Source organism: Zalophus californianus, chromosome 13 (assembly GCF_009762305.2).
Source record: "Zalophus californianus isolate mZalCal1 chromosome 13, mZalCal1.pri.v2, whole genome shotgun sequence".
Classification (NCBI taxonomy): Eukaryota; Metazoa; Chordata; class Mammalia; order Carnivora; family Otariidae; genus Zalophus; species Zalophus californianus.
Genome location: NC_045607.1, coordinates 30,408,226 through 30,426,345, shown reverse-complemented (window position 1 = coordinate 30,426,345; position 18,120 = coordinate 30,408,226). Strand labels below are relative to the sequence as shown.

Genomic DNA, 18,120 nt, shown 5'->3' with positions numbered 1-18,120 from the left:
ATGTCAGAATTTATACACCCACCTGATTTTTGCCCTCTTCAAAGGAGTCACCCTGGAAAAGAGAATACATGCAATTTCCTTTGTATAAAAACTATCACTTTTCTTCCAGAACTATTAGTAGTCGAGATAATATACATGAAATTCCTTCTCTTACTACTCTCTAGCCATATCTAAAGTCTAAACAAAAATAATTCCTAATTTAATCACTTCCTCATTTAACATCTGTAGTTCAGAACTATCTGGTAACTAGCTATTTGAGTAATTCCCACAAACTGAGTATCTACACCAAAGTCTACAAATACCACCCTAGTGGACATCCATAGGTACTCAAAACCACTTTTTTTTTTAAAGATTTTATTTATTTATTTAGAGTGAGAATGAGAGAGAGAGAGAGAGAGAGAGAGAGAGAGAGAGAGAGAGAGAGAGAGCGCGCGCACATGAGAGGGGGGAGGGTCAGAGGGAGAAGTAGACTCCCTGCCAAGCAGGGAGCCCGATGCGGGACTCGATCCAGCGACTCCAGGATCATGACCTGAGCCGAAGGCAGTCGCTTAACCGACTGAGTCACCCAGGCGCCCTCAAAACCACTTTTTAAAGTTACAGAAAAGGAGGCACCTGGGTTACTCAGTTAAGTCGCCAACTCCTGATTTCAGCTCAGGTCATGAGATTGAGCCCTGCATCATGGCTCCACGTTGAGTGTGAAGCCTGCTTAAGATTCTCTCTCTCTCTCCCTCTGTACCCCGCCCCCTGCCCCACTCAAGTGCATGCCTCCTCTCTCTCTCAAAAAAAAGTGACAGAAAAGATAAAAAGTTTGAAATAGTCATCTCCTTTGAAGAGAATATTCACTTAGACTTAGAATCTGGCAGAAAGAAAGTCACAGCACTTCACAGTTGGCATATACTCTAATTTTTTTCGTTTATAATACTTAAATTAAGGAAATGACAAGGCAGAGAAGCAAATTTCACCTTTAAAAACATTAAAAACACACAACACTCTTCAAAAAAATGTACTTTAATTCCAAGAGATTAATCTAGAATGAATACTATCATTTTCTATTTCTACTTGTGTAGTAAAGCAGTGAAAGAAACAACTTGCTATAATAAACAACATAGATTTTTACATTTCTTTTATCCAAGTTTCCTACTTGTATTTGTACTATACATAATGCCACCTTAAAGAGTCCTAACAGGATTAAAACATGTTTTTGCATCTACTATTTTATGCCTATGAAGAATAAAGGCCACATCTGAACATATAATAGCCTCATATCTAAAGAACAAGTTTAATTACTGTGTCCTCCAAAGAAGGAAATTTTCATACATGATTAATGATCTGATTCCACTAAAAAAACAACAAAATTTCAGCAAATGTGAAAAAATCCTGCTGTTAATTCATGATCTGAGAAAAAAAAAAAGATAATTCATTCTTCCACAGAAAAAGTGGGTTTAGAGAACAGTTCTGATCATTTTACGTGGTAAAAGTATCAAGTCTAATAACCAACCCCTTGCTCAGGACAAAATGATTTCAACATTTCTTCTTCTGAACTGCTCAGTAACCCCAAGTGATTTTTAAATTGGGAGGCAGATTACTGGCAATAAGTTCATCAAATTTAGATCTATCATGGATAGGCACATTATAGAAATCAAGAACATCTCTGACCCTACACATCTGGTGAAGCCTGGAGTTGGGCACGGCATGGCCCAGGTCATCAGCTAAACGTGCCAACAAACCGAATTTCAGATGACCATCTTCCAGGGACACATCCTGCCAATTGCTAGGAACAGATGAGCCAAAAATTTCTTTGACACAAGATTCCACACGACTCTGGAGATCTTCAGGTGGTATGTATGTTCGGCTTCGTAAGGGTGGACACACCAAAACAGGTTCTTCCTTCACCTCTTCTACTGTCTCAGCCACCACTGGCTTTTTCTCTTTTCTGGAATGATCAAAAACAAATATATGAATCTTTGGTTAACTAATGTACACTAATGTAGCTGACAAGCTGACGAACACCAGACCCAACCTTATCTATCTATCTAAATCAATAAATAATATGCACACTTACTACTCTTCCAGGCACTGTGGAGAGAATAAGATAGGTATCTGCCTTTGGAAGCTTATAACTGAATTGGGCTGGCACACACAGAAAAGAAAATTACAGATTTTACATGCTCTAAGAATTCCAGTAACAGGTAAAGAGGCAAATCATTTGCCTGGGATTCCCAGTTTCTAAAACCCATCCTACCTCTCTAACCTCATCTCCTACTAATCTCCTATATACACTCTATGCCCTACCCAAACTAAACTACTACATTCTGTTTCCCTCTTTCCTGGTGTCATGTGTTACCTCAAGTTATATCCTATTGGAAATGCCTATCTTTCATCTTCCCTTATAGAATCTTTTTTTTTTTTTTAAGATTTTATTTATTTGACAGAGAGACAGCAAGAGAGGGAACACAAGAAGGGGGAGTGGGTGGGAGAGGGAGAAGCAGGCTCCGTGCTGAGCAGGGAGCCCGATGCAGGGCTCAATTCCAGGACCCTGGCATCATGACCTGAGCCATAGGCAGATGCTTAACGACTGAGCCACCCAGGCGCCCCTTCACCTATAGAATCTTACTTTAAGTCCTAGAACAGAACTGTTCTTTTCCAAGAAGCTTTACCTGATTTCCCCAAATATAACTATAAATTCCTCTGATCTACTATAGCATTTTATATTGCTTTAACAGCATGTCACATCCCACCTGCGTTTTAATTTTTTTACATTCTACTTCTCTTATCAGATCAGGGTTTCTGAGCCCAAACACTGACATTTTGGACCAGATAATTCTTTGTTGTAGGCGGCTATCATGTTCACTGTAAGATGCCCAGCAGCAACCCTGGCCTCTATCCAGGGTAGGGTAAATGCCATAGCATTCCTGTCCTCAAGTCATAACCAAATGACATAGCCAAATGTCCAGATGGGCAAAATTATCCCTGGTTAAGAACCACTGTACCAAATTATAAACTCCCGTTCTATTTATTATAAAGACCTGTTTTATTGATTTGGGGTCCTTTGAAAACTGCGTGAATAACTATTACTGAGAACAAGGGCCAATGTTAGGAAATCTACCCGATACACTACTTCAGTGCTTACTGAAATAGTAGTTCATGATCTGACTCTTGTTTTCCATGGAGTTGGTATCGGACTGGGATTGGTCATCCTTACAGAAATTGGAGGCATTGGAAAAAAAAGAGAAAGGAAAGAAAAGAAGTCTGGCCAAGAATGCGGTTTGTAGCACTATTTCCCTTTGCCTACTCAAAGACTCTTCCAGCAATTTAGCCCTCATTCTGCATCAATTCTTTATCAATATTTCTCTCTACCTACTACAGTACTCCCGGGGCACACAATATGCTGCTGTAAAAATCTCCCATCTTCAAAGAAAAACAGAAATACCCCCTAGACTCCATGTTCCTACCCAGTTTCCCAAAGAGTTGTCTACATTTATGTCTACTTCATCACCTCCCGTTTTCTCCTCAAAACTACTCGTCACATTTCATCAGAATGAAATGTATCCATTCCTTCCATCTCAGTAATCTCGTACACTGCTCTAGTTTTCTACATAATTTACCACTTTCTGAAATTATATCCTACGTTTTTTTGCCTCCATCAGAATATATGCTCTATGAAGACAAATATTTGGTCTGACTTATTAACAACTGGATCCCTAACACCTAAACAGCTGACATTTAGCAGACACTCTATAAATTTGCGATGAATGAGTGAATGAAACAAACCTGAAGGAGATTTGAGATACTACTACTAACCAAAAAAGAGGGGAAGCTAATAAATCCATGAACACATGACAAAAATCCTTCCGGATGGAAAGAGTTTCTGCTTGAAACCTGAGGGCATAAATTGCTCCCTGAGGTTCCCACAAGTTTTGATGTCCTAACACTGTGAGTCAAACAGATTTACCTTCAAAATGTTCCACATGGTGCTGTGGGAAAAGCAGGAGATGGGGAGGCGTCAAAGACCTGGGGGTTCTGGTTCCAGCTCTGCCATTAACCTGCTTTTGGCAAAAAACTTCCTCTCCATGGAGCCTCAGTTTCCCCATGTCAGAGCTCTGAGAAGGGACTTTGTTTCCCTACGGTAAACTACTTAGGGAAATGCTGGCCCAGTCCTGGCCTTTAATAACTATCTGTTGAGTGAATCAATGAATGAACAAATGAAAAAAATGAGGAGGCCACACTTCGTTTCTGAATCTTCCGTGTGAAGAAATATACCGCGCAAATGAACTTAGTTTACCGAGCGCTTTCACCTTCATGCTCTATGTTGCTCGTTGCAAACGAGTCATTTGTTTCCAGACACCGCACCTGATGCCTGGAACACGTGGTCAGTACTGTTTGCTTAATAAATTGACTGAAATGGGAGGGAAAGAGAGCGGTATCTCCGTGATGAGGAAAACTGAGGCCTAGACTGGGCCCCACCACTCCAGGAGACCCGCGCCTACACTTCTGAACTCCGAACCATAATCCAAGCTCAGAACCCGGGTCCCGTCTTAATAGCATGACGTTTCTGAATTCGTCCTTTCATCCTCCTCAGTTTCTCTCCTTACTTTCCCTGAACGAGACCCACCATCCAACCTTCCGCTTTACCTGAATCGAGACCAAAATTCTCTGCGTGGTGCCCCTAAGACGATCCACGTGAGACCTCTTCTGGTAACGCCAGACACTGACAGCGCCGCCATCTCGGAGGAGAGCTGCGTGATAGAGCTGGGCCCTCAGCTGGCAGTGACGCGCCAAGACCAGCCAGTCAGGTGTAAGCTTAGTGGTTAGGTGTTCCCTTTTTCCCGTTAAGCGTCACCAGCTTCTCTCTCCCCTTTGCATGCCGGGAAATGTAGTCCGGTGGCCATTGCCGGTGGAGGCTGGACCGAGGCGTTCTCTCAGAGCATGACGGGAGTTGTAGTTGGGGGCGTCCCGGGAAGGTTCCGGGTGACGCCTTCTGGTCCGGGGGCTGGCGGTCATAGCGCTCTTTGGCTGAAAGGAGGAGGAACTGGCAACCGGGAGGAGGCTCTAGCGAGGCCTTGAAGGCTGCGCAGCTAGGCGGGGTGGGAATTTGGGTTTGGGGGACGGCCAAGTAGCGCGTCTGATATGCTGCTGGGGTCGTGACCGCTCGGGGACCGAGGCAGGACCCGGCCAGACCCAGGCTGGAGGCCTCGCCTTCGTCGGGCCTAATTTCTAAAGGCTAGGTAGGCCTCGCGAAAGGCTCCTATTCGTGCGACCGCGCGGGTTCCTGCCCTGATTTTCTGTCCGGGAGATGGCCTCCCCGAGCCCCCCGCCGGAGCCAAAGGTAAGTCGGCCTTCTGGGTACCCCGTTCTCTCGCCACTACCGGAGCTAGGCCGCGCCACCGCCCCCCCACCCCCCCACCCCCCCACCCCCCCACCCCCCCACCCCCCCACCTCCCCACCCCCCCACCTCCCCACCTCCCCACCTCCCCACCTCCCCACCTCCCTGACCGTGGTCTTTTGGGCCAGCGATGTGCAAGGAAGTACCACGTAGTGCTCTGAATTGTGATTCGCGACCAGATCGTCCATTGCCCCCCCCCCTTTTTTTCCAAGAGCGACTTGGTAAATCAGTTGAAGAAAATTAGTAATGCTCCAGACAAGCGCTCTCATTTGAGTTCTTCCAGATGAAGCACCATTTTTTACCTTCCCCCGTGTCTTGTGCGCCTGTCACGATGCATGGACCCAAGGTAGACGCTTAGAGAACTTCATGGAATTGAACGGGGTTCCAAGCCAATGCGGAGAGAGTTGGAGCCGGGCAATGAGGTGCAGGAAACTTGGGGAGTTTGGGAGCAGCTTACTAGAATAAAAATGTTAGGGTATAATGATTAAACCAGAAAAGCTCTATCGTTAGGACCCTCACTACTGACGTCAAGATCCAGTTCAGTTATCCTCTAGTTTGAGGTGCCTGTTTGTTACAGAATTGGGCCCCATTTGGAACTCTTGGTTATCATGTTCCTTCTAGCCCACCCGGCCCTGATAAGTGATTGCTTCTGCTACTTTCAGTGGTAGAATTGTCCTTGAGACAACAAGAACTGACTACAGAAATCATACTATTTCAGGGGTTGCTGACATTTGAGGATGTGGCTGTGTTTTTTACCCAGGAGGAGTGGGATTATCTGGATCCAGCTCAGAGAAGCCTGTATAAAGATGTCATGATGGAGAATTATGGAAACCTGGTCTCACTGGGTAAGAATCTTTTGTTTCTCAGATTCAAATATCTAAGAGGCTATCAGAAATCACACTCTGAGAACACTTGGACCACTACCAGTACCAAAACTGCTTTATTCCAAAGTTCTGATTCATATCTTTCAGCCATTAGTTGTTTCCATGACTATCATCCCTAGCATCCTTGCAATAACCGAAATACATGCCTTTCTGGCTTCTTATCTTCATAATCTCATTCCCATATTGCTCTGTACTTTCCCTCCTGGCTCATCCTCCCACTGCTTTCCTCCCACCCCTTTTCACTCTGCCTTCTGGAGCCCCTGTTCTTCTTCACATAATGTTCCTTACCCCTCCTGGCCTTAACGAAAACTGGCACTTTCCCAAGGACACCATTTCTCTGGCAGAGGCTGCTTTTTCTCCCACATCCTCTTTCCCCACCCCATCCTTTGTCTCAGGGCTAGAAGGGAGAAGTTACTGTTCTCTTGCCTTCTCAGTGCTCTTCCCAAAGTATTAGTTTAACCCTTTAAGCAAAATCTCTCTCCTTGGAGGCCTCAACAGTCTTGCTCTACCCACTCAATGCCTTTTCACTATCATCTGGCAACATATCTTGGGCCTTCACCATAGATTTTGTCACATTTCAGAATCTTCTCTGTGCCCACCTGTGCCATCAGTGATGTAGTCATTACTTAAGCCTCACGATATTCCCTGACCATATTCTCTTCAGGGACCTGGCTTTCCTTTTTTGTTCAACTCACATCAGTGATTAAACCCTCAATTTTGTCAAAGCAGGCAAATCTTTAACCCTAATATCTTACTCTTTGAGAATTATTCAGACATTATTAATTATTATTTTAGATTAACTAAACAGGGGTGACCAAAACAGACATGATCTCTGTCCATGTGGAGCTTACGCTAACTTCTTACTTTTTACCTCTCCTACTCCTTTCCTTCTACAACTACTTATTCTTTTTTTTTTTTTAAGATTTTATTTATTTATTTGAAAGACAGAGAGAGAGAAACAGCATGAGAGCGGAGAGGGTCAGAGGGAGAAGCAGGCTCCCCGCTGAGCCGGGAACCCAATGTGGGACTCGATCCCAGGACTCCAGGATCATGACCTGAGCTGAAGGCAGTCGCTTAACCAACTGAGCCACCCAGGCGCCCTACAACTACTTATTCTTAATCATGTTTCCTGTTCCTTGACTTCTTTTCTCCCCCCAGATTATCAGTCCTCTCCTAACCTCAGCCTCCTCATCTAATCCCTGGACCTACATGTGAATTATCACCAGCATGCTCTCTTGCCACTTTGTCATTGTGCTCTACGCATTCTGCAAATTTCAAATTCTGTATTGGTTATAAAATCTGCCTTTTCTCCTACCAGAGTTACTAAACACAAGCAGGAGAAGTTCTTTAACTGAAAGGATTGATGCTCTGTATATATGTATGCATGGCTTTTCTTATAGTCTGCAGTGGGTTTTTACATCTCAGCCTATTCTTTATCATTGATTTGCTCATTCCCTTCTTCCTTTAAATGACTATTCCAAAAACTAAAGAAGTTTTCCTTGGGTCCCTCACTCAGTGGTGGACCTCACTTTCTGTTTCACAGAGAAGATAGAGGCCACTAAATGCGAACTCTCAACTTTTCTGCCCTTCACGGGCATGCTTAAGACTGCTCCTGTTTCCTCACTTCTCCAGGAACTTACCCATCTGTAATCTCCCCCCTCCCCCCTTACAACTTTAGTCTCTATTCCTTCTGCCCTGGTACCTTTATTTTGATAATAGGTATGTTTATGACTCTTCCAGTTGGGGAAAGGAGAGGGGTGGGTGGCGATCCTTTGAGCCACAGTCTCCTTGCTGCTCCCTGTAACCTGCTCCTCATTCACCTAATAGCCAAGTTTTTGTAAGAGTAGTTAATGTGTGTTTTGTACTTTACCTTCCATCATGTCTAAGCCCCTTTTCTTGCTTCTGCCATTCCTCTTAAATTGTTTAACATTGGTCTCTAATAACCCAGTTGTCAAATGCAGTAGACTCTTTTTTTGGACCTTATTTCATTTCGCCTCTCTATAGATATTTGAAACTCTTTATTGCTTCCTTCTATTGCCTTACATTCTCACACTTCCTCTCAGTTTATATCCTTTCTTTGGCAAAGCTTATCTACACTCAGATCATCACCTACCTCTATGTGATAAGTCCCAAATCTTTACTTTCACCTTTGAGAAGCAGTCGGAGCTTAACTGCCTAAGTAAAAATCCTGGTTCAACCCCATTTGCAAGCCTTGTGACTATGGGTGAATTACATAACCTTTCCATGCCTGTTTCTTTTTTACAAAATGGAAATAATAATAGCACTTACCTCTTTGGGTTACTGAGTTAATATGTGTAAAGTACTTAGGACACTGATTAGCATGTAGTAAGTATAATACAAATGTTGATTGCTATCATTGTATTCGTTATCTTCTGTAAGAGCTCTAAAATCTTTGTCATCTTCTTTTGAAGACCACATAAATAACTCACACCTGGCAAATTTCAAATAATCCCTTCAGATCTCAAGAGCTTCCTCTTTGGAATTAAGTACTCCTTTTTCTGTGCTACTGTATACACTTCTGTTGAATTTATCACACTGTACTCTAATCATTCTTTATGTTATTTCTCTAACCAGACTGGTTTCCATGAGGACAGTAACTATATTTTTTTCATTTGATTTCTCCAGCACTTAGCACAGAGCCATATATATTATATGCTTAGGACAGAACCATATATATTATATGCTTCTAAATATTTGTGTAATGGAATGAATGAATATACTCAAGATTCAGTACCCCTTGACTAGATTATTGCATTAGTCCATGAACTAGCCCCTTGCCTCCAATCTTCCTTTCTTTTAATACATTCTATTTACTGCCACCAAAGTGATTCTGTTAATTAACTGCTTACAATTTACAATTCCTGACAGCCTAAAGGATAAAAATCTTAATTTCTTGTTACACCTACTAGGGCCTCTCTAAATAGCCCCTGCCTGGCTTTCTAGCATCATCTATTATTTTTGCACACCACTTCAATCTCCAGCCATATCAGCTGCTGATTTTTTTCCCCAATATGCCATGGTGTCTCTGAGTCATTGTCAGCTTTATCCACGCATATGGTATCCTGGCTGATAGAACCAGACAAATGCCTAGCCTTGTCTGCCCCTACTACTGTAAAATGTGAGTACCATATGGACAAAGGCATGGCAGTGAGCCCATCTGTGATCTCCTACTTTCAGGCTCTCATTTTAGCCGAACTACAACTTTTTATCAGTTATTATTTCTCCCTCCACAATCTTTTCATCTGTAGACTCTGTCTCCATTCCTTTGATGAGAGTTCCCTTGCTGAAAGATCACTATTAACTTGATTTTTTCTAATGTAGTGTTTTCCTGCACGTCATCTTGCTGCTTTACTTAGTACAACTCTCTTTCAAATTTAATTTTGGTCCTTTATTCATACCTTTCCTTTCTATGATGATTTTTCTTTAAACACTTTAGTAACTCTGTTGATAATACAACTGACAGCTTAATCTCAGTTCTCAGTCTTTCAGTTCTTTTCAAATGAAATGGACTTCTTCAGTTTTAATGACTCCTTTCTAGTCTGCTTGAGCCATATTGGACCTTGACAGCATTGGGAATTGCTGTTTCTGTAAGATGTTAAACTCATTGTTTCTTTTCTTAGATTATAGTCTTTTCTCGGTTATTTGTTCAACTACTCATCCATTCAATAAATAGTTAATCAAGCACTGTGCTAGCGCTAGGAATGCAGATTCTTCCCCATTCTCTCATTCTTTTACCAAGAAAACTGTTCTTTCTATACTCTTGGATACCGGGCTTGGTAGCTATGGTCAGTCCACAGGCCAAATCTGGCACACTGTTTTTATAAAGTTTTATTGGAATGTAGACATGCCCACTTTTATTGTATTATCTGTTACTACTTTCCTGCTGTATTGGCAGAGTTGAATAATTGCAGTAGAGACCATATGGCTGACAAAGCCAAAAATATTTATTGTCTGGCCCTTTTTAGAAAATGTGTGGTAACTCTTGTGCTGTCCTAAAGTTTAGCCACTTCCACTTTACCATTTCCTTGCCTTTTCTATCTCTCTGCAGCTACCATATTATTAAAACTGATTAGAGTATAGAAATCAACTCAAACTATCTTAAGCCAACAAGAGAACTTATTGTAGGGACCGAGGTGGCACACAGAATATATGAGCATGACTCCAACTGGATGTCAGAAAAGGATTAAACCCAGGGGCATCTGGGTGGCTCAGTTGGTTAAGCATCTGACTCTTGATCTCGGCTCAGGTCTTGATCCCAAGGTCATGAGTTTCAAGCTCCATATCTGCCATGGAGCCTACTTAAAAAACAAAAACAAAAAAACCTACACCCAAAAATTGGATTGCTCAGGAAGTCAGGAATGAACTCTGTCTTTGCATTCTGTTTCTTTCTTCTTGGTAGAGTAGTCTTTCCTCCTCATATCCACATGCTTCTGTCCCTATAGCTTCTGAGTTGATAGATTACAATTCTAGTCATGTTGGAATAACTGCCTATTTCAGTTTTAATTCCAAATTCCTGGGAGAGATGCACTTTTGAGTCAACTCTCTACTATAGACAAATTAGCTTATGATCACAGGATGGGAACATAGAATGCAAGCATGGCAGAGACCGCAGAAGGTGATTATATCTACCAAGCCCAGATCTAATGGATAGTCCTTTCTATGCTGCTCTGTGTGGAAGCCTAAACTCACTTGTTTTCTTTACCTGTCTCTCTTTGACCTATTTATTTTCATTCCAGTGCCTCTCTGTTTAATTTACTTAAGCAGTGTATTACATTTTATGCCTGGTATAATAAATTATTCTTTTATATTATTTTTTAGGATATACTTCCAGTTGAAATTTAGATTCATTGGGGTTTTTTATTCATTCATAGGATTTTGATTGGAATACAATTGGGTTCATAAATTGGTTTAGGAAGAATTAAGATCCTTATAACATTGAATCTCTTTAGCAGTTTGCTTGACTCTATCTGTCTTATGTCCTTCCGAAAATTTTTATGGCTCATTTTCATGGCTCTCATACAATTCTTGTAAGATTTATTCCTTGTTTTATGGTTTTTATTATCGTACAAGGCATATTTTGTTTTTCTATAATATTTACTAATTACTTACTTTTGGTAGTGAGTACTTACCACTACTTATTTTATATCTTAGTTTTCTTGTTGCTATTATGTTTCACTTAATTTTTTTAGAAATTTTACGTAGACATTTATGTTGTTTGCAAATAACAATAATTTTGTCTTATTCCTCTGAGTAAAATCCCTGGAACAACAATACTGGGTAAACATTATAAGGAGACTTGCTCTTCTCACAAGGAATTTACAGTCCCATAGAAGAGATAAATACGTTGCATTCACAGTGCATATAATAGCTATAATGCACTTATTGATGAGGGCTGGTGATAAAAAACAGAACACCTAGGTCTGCCTAGTGGACTTAGTGAAGGCTTTGTAGAGGAGCTGTTGCTTTGAATTGAATCTTAAAGAGAAACCAAGAGTTTGCCAGGTAAGCAAGGTTGGGGGACATTTAGTAAAATGAGATATGCAAAGAAATGGCATAAAAGAGTAACATAGGTAATTTGCCCACTTCCACTGTGAGAGAGTGGGTAGGAGGGTGACTTGAGGTTTAGAGAACCTTTCGTGAAGTGCTGAGTATCATGGTGTAAAGAGCTTTGATTTGCTCTCACAGGTGATGGAGTACGAGTGAATCTACAGGTGGTGATGTGACTGGAATTCCATTTTATGTACATCTCTCTGGATGCAGTGAAGTAGATATAGTGTGGGGACAGTCTTAAAGGCTAGAGTGAAGGATTATTAGATGGCTTTTGCATAATCCAGGAAAAACATGGAAAGAAGGTAGATACTAGAGAGTTGAATCTTTGATTTTGGTGTATTTTTACCAATAAAAAAAAAACGGAGAAATCTAGGATGATTTTCTGCTTTGAGTAATGGATGAGGATGCCTATCAAGAGAAGATCATTAGAGGTGGAAACATACATGACAGCAAATGATGATGATCCTGTTAATTGTAAGCCCTTTTTGAGACAGGTAAATGGCAATATCCAGAGTATATGTAGAGAGCAAGGTAAGAATGTAAATATGGGTAACAGTAACCTTCAACAGTTAATGAAGGAAGAGAAATACATGAAGGAAATTTATTAGAAAAGGCCAAAGAAGAAGTAGGGAGGGAACTAGAAGAATATAATGGCATAGAAATCAAAAACAGTGTCAAAATGGTCAACAGTGTCAGATGCTGCTGAATAAAGACTGAAAATGTTCATTGTATTTGTTATTCAGGCGTCATTGGTGATTTCGTAGAAGCTTTTCTAGATGCTGGAAACAGAAGCCAGATTTCACAGTAGGTTATAGGGGAAGAGGTGGGCATGGGAAACATACCTGGGAAATGGAAACCTACAGTGTTAAGATTTTATTTCAAAACTTAGATTTCAGGGGCGCCTGGGTGGCTCAGTCGTTGGGCGTCTGTCTTCGGCTCGGGTCATAATCTCAGGGTCCTGGGATCGAGCCCCGCATTGGGGTCCCTGCTCCGCGGGAGACCTGCTTCTCCCTCTCCCACTCCCTCTGCTTGTGTTCCCTCTCTCGCTGTGTCTCTCTCTGTCAAATAGATAAATCTTAAAAAACAAACGAACGAACTTAGATTTCATTAAGAGAAGGATTTCAGGTTCGAGATAAAATTGGGCATATTTATATGCTGAGCATATTTGAATGTATGTTGGCAATGGAGAACAGATGGAAAAAAGAGGAAACAATGGTAGTAATTAGACAAGTGCTCAAGAGACACGCGGGATCAAGAGAAGGTAGATGAATTAGCTTTGGATAGGAATGGGATATATCTTCATGTATCGTTGCAGGTAATTTTATAGTCAGTGGGCAGAAAGTTGAGGGAGTTCTCTCATCCTTTTTCATTGTGTGAAAGAAAGCAGTCCACTGAAGTGAATTTAAGAAACAATACTATTAGGAGTGTGAGCAGAAATAAAGTTTCTACTAATTTCTTAGGGGAATAAGAGAAGTTTTTTTGGAATAAAATAACTTAATGACTGATTTGAAGTAAGTGAAAAGAAAATTCAGAGATGACTCAAAGGTAGAAGATTAGAAAATTGAGAGAAAAGAGGAAGTCTAAAAAAGAAAATTGTTTAGGGCTGAATAGATCTATTTGGTACTGATCAGCTCTTGTAGCGAAATTATCCAGCGGACAGTAAGAGATAGAAAATCAGGAAAAAAGTCAGAGGCAGACTCAAGGGTTCTGTGTGCCACTCTGTTTCATCAGAGACCATTATGTTATCTTTCCTTCAACACATGCAAGATTTTCATTTCTCAGATGTCTTAGAGACTCTCAGTTGGAACTAAATGGTTCCAGCTTGGGCTCTTACATCTTTAGAAGAGTGAGAATCATATATACTTGAAGAACGTGGTAGGATTTGTGGTAGGTGAGGGCATAAGTTACCATAGACTGCTTTTTCTCTTTTCTTTCATTACCCCGACCATATTCTTTTGTATTTATTTTATTATGTCTTTCTATATCATAGACTCCATGTCACTCCAACCCATTATTTTATTTTTAAAAGCCATTTTGTCTCACTGTGGGAACTGCTTTACCTAAATATTCTATTGTAATATTTTCTCTCCCTAGTATGCTTGTCATTCATTTTATTTGGTAGGGAACTTCGTGTCTTATCTTTGAATCCTGAATCATTACATGATGCCTGGAGTGCTTTTGTCTGCAATAAGTAAATTCTTGTTAATAAATGAATTGTTGCTTCCTCTGCTTTGTTTTTGTTTTTTGTTTTTGTCTTTTATCCTTCTCAGCATCATTTTGTGTTCATGTCTGTCAGTTATTTGGTCTACCATAGTCCAGTAATGCTGTCTTACCTCACATTTTCCTGAACCTACTGTTTTCTTTCTGCATCATCCTTTCTTCCTTGATAGAATACTTCATCACAACACTACTTGTTTTATTTCATTGTTTGCCCATCTTACCTTGCAAAATCGTCTGTTGATTTACCTGCCCTTCCTCCCAACTCTGCTTGCCCCTACTAATAACTCATCATTTGCCTCATAAAAACACTCCTTTAGTGTGCCTGGCAGACTCAGTCAGAGGAGCATGCAACTCTTGATCTCGGGGTTGTGAGTTCAAGCCTCATGTTGGGTGTAGAGATTACTAAAAAAATAAAAACTTAAAAGCTTGCTCCTTTGAAACACACACACATACACACACACACACTCTTTTCATACCCCTTCTCCAAGAAAAATATTTCATCAGATAACTAATAATATTTATATAGCTTGTATTCTTTGCCAGGTACTGTCCTAAATGCTTTATGTATATAAACTAATTTAATTAATCTTCACTATACTGTGGAGTAGTCATCTGCATTTTATAGATGTAGTGGATTAATTTATGTTAATCTTATTTTCCTAAGCATTTCTCCTTGCTAGCAAAGAGCCCGGCTGATCCTTCTATTTTCTGTTTCTTTTTCCAGATGTTTTGAACAGAGATAAGGATGAGGAGCCAACTGTGAAACAAGAAATTGAGGAGATTGAGGAAGAAGTGGAACCACAGGGTGTAATAGTTACAAGAATCAAAAGTGAAATTGACCAAGATCCCATAGGTAGAGAAACCTTTGAACTTGTTGGTAGGTTAGATAAACAGAGAGGAATCTTCTTATGGGAAATACCAAGGGAATCTTTGGCCCAGGAACAGAGAATGTTCAGAGGAAACACTAACATTATTCGTAAGAGACCAAACTCAGAAGAGAAATGCCACAAATGTGAAGAATGTGGAAAAGGTTTTGTCCGCAAGGCCCATTTCATTCAACATCAGAGGGTCCATACCGGTGAGAAGCCTTTTCAATGCAACGAATGTGGGAAAAGTTTTAGTCGCAGTTCATTTGTTATTGAACATCAGAGAATTCACACTGGGGAAAGGCCCTATGAGTGTAATTATTGTGGAAAAACCTTCAGTGTGAGCTCAACCCTTATTAGACATCAGAGAATCCACACTGGAGAGAGACCCTATCAGTGTAATCAGTGTAAACAGAGCTTCAGCCAGAGAAGGAGCCTGGTTAAACATCAAAGGATTCACACAGGTGAGAAACCCCATAAATGTAGTGACTGTGGGAAAGCCTTCAGTTGGAAGTCACACCTTATTGAACATCAGAGAACTCACACTGGTGAGAAACCCTATCACTGTACCAAATGTAAGAAAAGCTTTAGTCGAAATTCATTACTTGTTGAACATCAGAGAATTCACACTGGGGAAAGACCCCATAAATGTGGTGAATGTGGGAAAGCTTTTAGATTAAGTACATACCTTATACAACACCAAAAAATCCACACTGGTGAGAAGCCTTTTCTTTGTATCGAATGTGGAAAAAGCTTCAGTCGGAGCTCATTCCTTATTGAACATCAGAGGATCCATACAGGTGAGAGACCTTATCAGTGCAAAGAGTGCGGGAAAAGCTTCAGTCAGCTGTGCAACCTTACTCGTCATCAGAGAATTCACACAGGCGACAAACCCCATAAATGTGAGGAATGTGGAAAAGCCTTTAGTAGAAGCTCAGGTCTTATTCAGCATCAGAGAATCCACACCAGAGAGAAGACTTATTCATACAATGAAGCCAAGGAAAGTTTTGATCCAAACTGCAGTCTTGTTATACAGCAGGAAGTCTACCCCAAGGAAAAATCTTATAAATGTGATGAATGTGGGAAAACTTTCAGTGTCAGTGCTCATCTTGTACAACATCAAAGAATCCACACTGGTGAAAAGCCCTATCTATGTACTGTATGCGGGAAAAGCTTCAGTCGGAGCTCATTTCTTATCGAACATCAGAGAATCCACACTGGTGAGAGACCTTATCTGTGCAGACAGTGCGGCAAAAGCTTTAGTCAGCTTTGTAATCTTATTCGACATCAGGGTGTTCACACAGGTAATAAACCCCATAAATGTGATGAATGTGGGAAGGCCTTTAGCCGGAACTCGGGCCTCATTCAGCATCAGAGAATACACACGGGAGAGAAACCTTACAAGTGTGAGAAGTGTGACAAAAGTTTTAGTCAACAGCGCAGCCTTGTCAACCATCAGAAGATCCACGCAGAGGTGCAAACCCAAGAAACCCATGAATGTGATGCTTGTGGCGAAGCCTTCAATTGCCACGTATCTCTTATTCAGCATCAAAAATTGCACACTACATGGATGCAGTAAATGTAGAGAAATATTCAAGCTCAGTTTGACTTGAGGCTAGCTACCCAAGTGCAGTTTCAGTATGGTTCACCAGGAGTCAGGTTTAGTGACAAAGCAAATTCTCCTTGGCCTCAGGCAAATGGTTTCTAGATTCTGTGAAAGGTGGACAACTGCCCACAGGCAGCTGAAGACTTCCATTCCTCTTTGTTTTGGTGATCATAAAGACTCAGTAATTTATTTAAGCATCTTTTTGTCACACATCTTTCAGCAGAGAGGTCAAACCCAGGTTCAGAGCACTTGGTGTTATAATTAATAAAGGGACAAGGACAAAGTTGCATTGGTACAAGGGAGCTGAAGTTAGAAAACTAGAATAATTATTCAAGAGAGTCCCCTGCCACCATCATATGGTGGTTCATTGAGTTCCGTGATATGTTTGGCAGTACATGCCAAAGCCTAGTAATTAAGCATATGATTAAGTTTTTGAGGAAACAGAGCCCCAGTTTTTTTTCAAATTGATATCCAAAGATTTTTTTGGTCATTGCTTAAGAAAGCCAGTTGTTTGGCATGTGATTGAAAGAAGCAGTTCCAATGCCTTGTGGTTCCCAGATCTGTGAAATGAGTGGACCATTAATCTTACATATAAAGATTATGTGAGTAATTAACAAATGTAGCAAAGGTGTTACCAAGGAACCTTTGGGAGTGCCTTTTTTCAAGATGGGCCCGAAAAAGTGGAGGAAGACACTTCTTTTTGTGCCCTCCCATCTGTGAAACATAATTGTAGTCCTATACAAATAACCTTATTCCTCCACTATCAGCATGCGAAAGTGTACATATTTTGATTACCAAGAGTTGGAAATAAAAAGAACTGGAGTCTATACTAGGAAGCTGAGCTATTTTGGTAATTGCTTTGGTTTTTATGGTAACTAGACTTTGCATGCAATTTTAAAATCCTTATTTCTGGTTCTAGGGCTTCCCTTAGTTGATGGTTATATAAACCTGTTAATTCATCTGTTTTAATCATTAAACCTGTTTTGTTTTTTGCTTTGTGTAAGAGTTCTTTGTTATTTTCATGCAAAATCTATCCTGTCAAATAAATACTGCACTTAAAAATTAGAATCAAGGATTTTAAAAAAATTGCTCTCACTTGTACTTGTGACTACAGGCATACCTTGGAGATACTGTGTTTAGTTCCAGACCACTGCAATGAAGCAAATACTGCAATAAAGCAAGTCAAGTTAATTTTTTTTATTTCTTACTGCATATAAAAGTTATGTTTACACTTTTCAGTAGTCTAGTAAGTATGCAATGGTATTACATCTACAAAAGCAATGTACATGCCTTAATTTTAAAATACCTAAGTACCTATTGCTAAAAAGTGCTGACGATCATTCTGAGCTTTCAGTGAGTCATAGTCACTAATCAGATTAGTGTAACAAATATAATAGTGAAAATGTTTGATATATTGCAAGAATTACCAAATGTGACACAGAGACACAAAGTGAGCAAATGCTGTTCGAGAAATGGAATCAAGAGATTTGCCTGATGCAGGTTTGCCACAAGCCTTCAATTTGTGAAAACAGTATCTGCAGAGCACAGTGAAGCAAACCACAATAGATCGAGGTGTGCCTGTAGTGACCT

The 18,120-nt window shown here is 40.6% G+C and overlaps 2 protein-coding genes across 6 annotated transcripts; one reads left to right on the top strand and one right to left on the bottom strand.

The window, feature by feature from the left end:
* Window positions 1-992: 992 nt before the first annotated feature.
* Window positions 993-4,840, bottom strand: MRPL50 (mitochondrial ribosomal protein L50). The gene is made up of 2 exons (XM_027616239.2): window positions 4,633-4,840; window positions 993-1,933 (listed from the first exon to the last, which is right to left on the bottom strand). Exons 1-2 carry the CDS (start codon window positions 4,722-4,724, stop codon window positions 1,546-1,548), a joined length of 480 nt encoding a protein of 159 aa, XP_027472040.1. The 5' UTR covers window positions 4,725-4,840; the 3' UTR covers window positions 993-1,545.
* A 48-nt stretch (window positions 4,841-4,888) lies between these two features.
* ZNF189 (zinc finger protein 189) lies at window positions 4,889-17,521 on the top strand. Of its 5 annotated transcripts, none has more exons than XM_027616238.1 (4): window positions 4,889-5,326; window positions 6,147-6,228; window positions 12,582-12,642; window positions 14,783-17,521. In XM_027616238.1, the coding sequence occupies exons 3-4, from the start codon at window positions 12,615-12,617 to the stop codon at window positions 16,501-16,503; spliced, it is 1,749 nt and encodes a 582-aa protein (XP_027472039.1). In that variant the 5' UTR covers window positions 4,889-5,326; window positions 6,147-6,228; window positions 12,582-12,614; the 3' UTR covers window positions 16,504-17,521. The 5 variants fall into 5 exon arrangements, with proteins under 5 accessions (XP_027472039.1, XP_027472038.1, XP_027472034.1 ...); XM_027616237.1 differs by having other exon boundaries at window positions 6,144-6,228; XM_027616233.1 differs by lacking the exon at window positions 12,582-12,642 and having other exon boundaries at window positions 6,102-6,228.
* The last annotated feature ends 599 nt before the right edge of the window (window positions 17,522-18,120 follow it).

Coding starts and splice junctions, on each gene's coding strand:
- MRPL50 (XM_027616239.2), bottom strand. CDS start 4,724: ATGGCGGCGCTGTCAGTGTCTGGCGTTACCAGAAGAGGTCTCACGTGG. Junction 1,934..4,632: donor GAATTTTGGTCTCGATTCAG/GTAAAGCGGAAG, acceptor TGATCATTCCAG/AAAAGAGAAAAAGCCAGTGG.
- ZNF189 (XM_027616233.1), top strand. CDS start 5,294: ATGGCCTCCCCGAGCCCCCCGCCGGAGCCAAAG. Junction 5,327..6,101: donor GCCCCCCGCCGGAGCCAAAG/GTAAGTCGGCCT, acceptor ATACTATTTCAG/GGGTTGCTGACATTTGAGGA. Junction 6,229..14,782: donor TGGAAACCTGGTCTCACTGG/GTAAGAATCTTT, acceptor TTCTTTTTCCAG/ATGTTTTGAACAGAGATAAG.